The following is a 6,328-nucleotide window of genomic DNA, read 5'->3' as shown; positions in this document are numbered from 1 at the left end:
TGGGACTGGAAGGAACTGTTTCTAATCTAGCAATGTGGTTCTGTGGGGTTTTTTTGTTTGTTTGTTTTGTTTTGTTTTTGTTTTTGTTTTTGTTTTTGTTTTTTTCACAGAGAGCCTGGTTTGTCTTTAGCAGTGGATTGTTTCCTTTTCTGACTCCTCATCAGGGTGTGAGGTAAGCAAGGATAGGCAGAGAAAGAGAGAGTTGAGAGAGGAGGCTGAAATATAAATAAATACCCAGTGGCAGAATCTGGGAGGGATAAGCCTCCTTGCACCGGCTGGCCTGGCGGCTGGCTTGCAGAACCCTCTCTCTTGAGAGTCTGGGTTCCCTCAGGACAAGGGCAGCATTGGGATCTCTCCACCCCCTTCTTGGTGTGTTCTTAAAGAGAAAGTTCCTCCTCTGTCTGCACGCCCCAGGCAAGCCCATGTGCATAAAATTAAATCACTCAGCTAAAGGGCACTAACAGACATTTAGACAGAGTTTGCATGTGAAAAAGTCAGCATTCCAAATATCTTATTTTCTTTCTTCTCTTGAGGCAGGTTCTTATGTATCCCAGGCTAGCCTTGAACTTGATCAAGGGTAACCTCTTGCCTCCATCTCTCGAGTGCTACACCACCAATCTTGATTTGTAGCACCCCAAATTCCTACAACCAGTTCAGTGGACCCCAAAGTGGACTCACTTGTAATCAAATTATGTCCAATGTCCCATTTTTAAAAACTCCTGTACATAGGGAACATTCATACATCTGCTTATGATTCTGTTTACTATAAGACAAAAAGACTGCAGAGAAAGATGTTGAGATAAAAAGTATAATAATGTATGGCTTAATTCATTTCTCCCCACCAGGAGGAAGCTGTTTTAAAGTAGTCCTAACTCCTAAGTTTGGCCGGGCAGCTCTGGGATTTCCCCTCCCCCTCTAATCACCCCAGCTCTTCCATTCCCAGCTGATGTCTGATTTTGAATTACAGTTGCTTGTTCCTTGGGTTATTTTACGATCCAGGAACTCAAGTTCTGAAATGTGGAAACCCAGTCACGAAACTACTAACCTTCACCCCTACTTTGAGACTCAACTATGGTACAAGGGCATTTGTATTTAGCAAACAGGCAAGAAATGTAAAAATTCGACTGTTGACATTTTATTTTGTGTTTTCGGTACAGTTCGTTGCTGCGGGGGAAGGGGTGAGGACAAGGTTAGAGGTCAAATAAAACGCCAGTTAAATTGGGCTATTGTCAACAACCCAAAACTTCCAACATAAAAATCAAAGCAAGCTGGTGAAGATTATGAGATAATTTGGGCAATTTCCTAACACTAAACACAAACCAGGACGTGGCGTCCACGCGTGCACGCATCCACGGAGTTCTTCAGCAGCAAAGCCTTGGTTAAAGACCAGCGCGCTGTGGCTAAAGGGCCAGCGCCTTCCCGGCTGCGGCGCAGCTGGGTTTGTCCAGCCGGCGGTTTGGGATCCTCGCCCACCTCCACATACTTTAATGAGAACGTTAATTACCGAGTTTCACAAGACTGCGCTACGAAATGCCTTGTTACCTATTTTAGTAAGTCCGGAACACAGATGGCGTGAAAGGTGATTGGTGTTTTGTTTTCAAGCAAGCTCAAATGCTGGTTAAACTACCGTGGGGGAGCAGGGGGTGGGACGGGCGGGGGAGGCTAAGTAGATTTCCAGGATTTAAAGAGTGGACACTCCGCAGCAAACCAGCTGGGTCTTCCAGCCTGAAAACCTAAACTGTGAGACCAGACGAACTTCCCCACTCCGCACGCACATGGCGCCCCCACCACCCGCACCTGCACGACACCCTACTCGAATACTCTGGGCCTTCCAGGGCAGTCCTTCTGCCAACACCCTTGATATTTGTACCCATGGCCTGGGCTTCCTAGACTTCCTAGGTCCACATGGGTTTAGCTGGTGGAAGCAAGAGAGCCTGTGAGCTCAGGCCGGGAATAAGGAAAGAAGGCCCCTCTGGGTAGACGCTGTTGGGGAGCAATCCCTAGGCCTGGGAGCTGGCGGATCCCAGGGCACCGAGGTCGCGGGCAGCCTTTCGCTGCACCCAGGGCAACCGACTGTACCGCACCGCTACCATCCTCCTGGCCTCGAGATGCCACAGCTACAAGGAGAGACCGCCACTGGGTGAGCTTAAGGTAAGGATGCGATGGCGTCTGACTCTAAAGAGGTGGGATCCATCTAGAACCCCAAGCAAACTGCGTCGCTCCTTGGAACACCCGCTTGGGTCACTTTAATTGCCAGGGAGTGGGGGCAGGGATGAAGGCGCCCTATAGTCTGTCGTCTGGGCGAGAAGTCTGGAAATGTCCTCCTTATTGGGGCCAGCTCTCCTTAGATTCAAGACGCGAGGGCGCGGGAAGATTGGCTGAGGTCGCGCCCCGCCCCGGGCCCAGCCAACCCTTACTTGGAGAACTGAGCTTGCACCGCTGCCAGGCCCAGGCCAGCGGGGACCAGATGCGGGAACTTGCACACGGCACAGGAGCAGAGGCCGGGACCACCTGCGCCACCAGTGGGGAGAGCGAACTGGCCGCACGGTGGCTCGTCGAGCGCTAGTGACAGGTACTTGGTGGGGCGCAGCGTTTCGGGGGGCCCCACGGCGCCGGGTGCCAGCAGCACAGAGCCGGGCGCGGCGGCCAGCAGAGGCAGGCCGGCCAGGAGCAGGCGCGGAGCTGCGGGCCCCGCACCCTCGCCGAGCGCGCGGCGCAGCTCCTGCAGCGAGCTCCCCAGCAGCAGGATGTAGTTGCGGGCGAGCAGCAGCGTGGCGATCTTGGAGAGCTTGCGGCCGGGCGCGCCCTGGCAGTGCGCCGCCGAGTAGGGCAGGATGACTTCGCGCAGTGCGTCCATGGCCAAGTTCAGATCCTGCATGCGCTTCCGCTCGCGGCTGTTGATCTTGCGCCGCAGCTGCTGCTGCTGCTGCTCCTCTTTGGCGTCGGCCCGGGAGCCCCGGGACTCCGGCGCGGTTCCCAGCGGTTCAGAGTGGGGCGCTTCTGGCTTCTCGCGCACAGCCTTGGGGAGGAGGGACGCGGTGGAAGAGGAGGAGGATGTGGAGGAAGAGGAGGACGACGAAATGGGCGGCTGTCTGTAAGCCACCAGCTCGTAGAGCGAGGTCCCAAGCTGCAGGTCTCCGGGCCGCTGTGGCCGCAGCATGGTCGCGGGAGCCGCGTTCACACGCGCCTGAGAAACCGCATAGTACATCTGGAGTGGGGGGAGGTGGGGGCGACCGAGGGCGCCCTTCACTAACGCCCGGGGGTGGGCCGGTCGGCAGATCGCCCTCCCCGCGGACCTGCGCGCGGGCGAACGAGTAAAGAAGCGCAGTGCGCGCCTGACACCTTTAAACCCGGCTTGGGAACCTGCAAGGACCTTGGTTGGTGGGGTGCAGCCAATGGAGGAGCGAGGCTGGCCACAGGCGAGTGTTCATTGGCCGCCTGCACGGCGGTGCAGCCAGAGGCGCTCGAGATGGTTATCTGGGCGCCTGCGCGGGTGTCACAGCACTCGCCCAGGGAGGAGAAGGGGGGTGCTTTAGAGCAAAAAGAACCCACCGTTCTTTTAGGGTTCTGGTTCCCCTGGTCTGGCTACAGTTGCTATTGACTCTCTCCATCTTCTCTCTAGCTCTACTCCACCCTCTTTTACGCTTGTCTTTATAAAATGTGGTCAACCAGTTATCCCAGCACTTGGGACTGCTATGTTGGGCAGGCAGGAGAACAGCACGGGGTTGCCTGACAAGTTCCATGCCAGTCTGGCTATAAAATGAGAGCCTATCTTAAAAAAAAGTAGTCAAATATTCATAACAGAACATACACCATCCCTAAGCGCACAGTTCAATTGTGTTAAGGCCTGTTTGTTCACAGGGTTTTGCAAACCGATCTGCAGGACCTATTTGTTTTTGTCAATTTAAAACCCATTAAACACACACACACACACACACACACACACACACACACACACACACTCTTGATAACCTCTTTTTCTTGTGTCAGTATGCTTCCTGACGCTGTGGTAAACAGCATGACCAAAAGCAACTTGGGGTGCATTGGGCTTCCACTTGCCAATCACAGCTCCTCATTGAGGGAAGTCAGGACAGGAACTCAAGTGGACACAGAGGCTAGAACCAAGAAGAGCCCTCCGAGGAGAGCTGCTTTCCTGGCTTGCTTCCCCAGGTCCTCTCTTACCTTTCTTACACAGCTCAGGACCACCTGCCTAGGAATGGTGCCGCTCGCAGTGGGCAATATCAATTAGCAATAAAGAAAATCCCTCACAGAGGTGCCCACCAGGACAATCTGATGGAGGCAATTTCCTCATTTGGGGTTCCCTCTTCCTATGTATGTTAAGTTGACAACCAAGATTAGCCACCACTTCTCCACCTTAGTAACTACCACCCCAATTGTGTTTGCATGATTGTTTTGCTCAAAGTATAGCATATAAACAGCATCATGTAGTATTTGTCCTCTAGTGATTGGTTCCTTTTGGTGACTTAGCATGTGTTCAAGCTTCATCCATGCTAAATATAGCATGAATCTAAATTCTTCTCCTCCCTCTTTTTTTTTTTTTTTTTGAGACAGAGTCTCTTGTACCCCAGGTTGGCCTATTAACTCAGTATTTATGAGAAGGCAACCTTAAACTTCTAACCCTCCTGTCTCCACTTCTCAGATGCTGGAATTAAAAGCATTCACTATCATACCCAGTCTATACATTGGTGGGGATCTGAAACCAGGGTTTTGTGCATAGTAGGCAAGCACTCTACCAACAGAGTGCAGCCCCAGCCTGAACTCTTCCTTGTGAAAGCCACATAATATACTGCACTTCCCAGTAATATTCTACATTTTCTGTAAACCATTGTGCCTTTCATTTATCTAGGAGTTCATGGAGGATGATTTCAATCGTATGGCAACTAATGCTCCCATGAATATGGGTATATTCTGGTCGTGTTTTTTAGGTACAAAATTTCCTATCAGGTTCTGAGAACGAAATGTCTGGCTACCTGACAGTGGGTTAGGATGGGTTACTTTCTCACTCTCACCCCATCTCTCTGATCCAAAGGCCTCTCGGGATGAAAGTCTTTGGGGTTAGAGTTGTCTCTTCCCCAAAGGATGTGAGATCATTTTATCAGTGACTTGACTCTTGCTTAAGCAAAACCCTGCTCTGGCCTCTTATCAGAAAGAAAACAACACCCCTACATTCCTAACTGTTGAGGTGGGGCCAAATCTTTATCTTCCCCAAGTACAATAGGATTACTTAGTGAAAGCTTTCATCTCTCAGCACAGCAGGGTATATATCTGCATCTTGTCAAGGGTCAAGAAATGCCCCCAGGAAGAGCCATTTGGTATCTAACCTTGCACTGTCTAGTCTAGTAGCCACAGGTGGTTATTTTTTTAAGTGTGAAGTAATTAATAAAATGAGGCTCAGAATTGCATCTCTGGTTGTACACGTGTTGCTTCAGGTGCACAATAGTGATAATTGTTACCTACTCAACAGCAGATATGGCACACTCCTCCCATGGCTGAAAGTTCAGGTCTAGGGTGTAACAAAAGATGTTACTTTTGGTGTAAGACAGTGGTTCTCAACCTCCCTAATGCTGTGACTGTTTAATACAGTTCCTCATATTGCAGTGACCCCCAACCATAAAATTATTTTTGTTATGAATTCATAACTGTAATCTTGATACTGTTATGAATTTTAACATAAATATATGTGTTTTCTGATGGTCTTAGGTGACCCCTGTAGAAGGGTCATTTGACTCCCAAAGGGGTCATGACCCACAGACTGAGAACTGCTGATATAAGACAAGGGGTCCACCGTGAAAACTGATGTTTGCTCTGGGTGCCCACTGGCTGTGCTTGCTGATTCCAAGACTGTTTTGGATCATGTTCTCCCATCAACATTCATCCCGTAGGCCCACTTGAGTCCCTGCTTCCAACCTCCAGCTGAACCTGTAACCTCAAGCAGCTTTCTTCTTTGCCTGGGATACTTTCCATTAGCCCTCTTCCATTGTGCTCGAAGAACCACTGACATCAGCTCTCTAGCCTGGACCGTCTTGTGTGGGTATCGTCTTGTCCAGCTGGGATGGTTTTCAGAGCAGAGGGTCACCCTGATCCTTTCTCTATCCTTCTGATGGGTTCCAAATCTCCACTAGCTCCCAGTAAGAAGCTCTGCCTTGAAATGTGTGAATGCCCAATGGCGCTCATTCAAGAGTGTGAGCAGGTTTGTGTGGTGGTATTGCTCTGCCTTTTCTCTCTGGACCACTTAGTCCAAAGTACTAGATTGATCAAGCCTTGGTGGCCCCTCTCTCTGGCTTTCTTCTCTGCCCACTTCCTAGGC

General features: G+C 50.7%; 1 protein-coding gene across 1 annotated transcript; it reads right to left on the bottom strand.

Moving 5' to 3' along the window:
* Window positions 1-1,113: 1,113 nt before the first annotated feature.
* Window positions 1,114-3,351, bottom strand: Olig1 (oligodendrocyte transcription factor 1). The gene has a single exon (XM_036203631.1). It carries the CDS (start codon window positions 3,206-3,208, stop codon window positions 2,414-2,416), a length of 795 nt encoding a protein of 264 aa, XP_036059524.1. The 5' UTR covers window positions 3,209-3,351; the 3' UTR covers window positions 1,114-2,413.
* Window positions 3,352-6,328: the final 2,977 nt, after the last annotated feature.

The sequence above is a fragment of the Onychomys torridus genome, chromosome 12 (assembly GCF_903995425.1).
Source record: "Onychomys torridus chromosome 12, mOncTor1.1, whole genome shotgun sequence".
In the NCBI taxonomy this organism is placed as follows: Eukaryota; Metazoa; Chordata; class Mammalia; order Rodentia; family Cricetidae; genus Onychomys; species Onychomys torridus.
The sequence above is the reverse complement of the archived record's forward strand: the minus strand, read 5'-3'. Positions and strand labels throughout refer to the sequence as shown.

Coding starts and splice junctions, on each gene's coding strand:
- Olig1 (XM_036203631.1), bottom strand. CDS start 3,208: ATGTACTATGCGGTTTCTCAGGCGCGTGTGAACGCGGCTCCCGCGACC.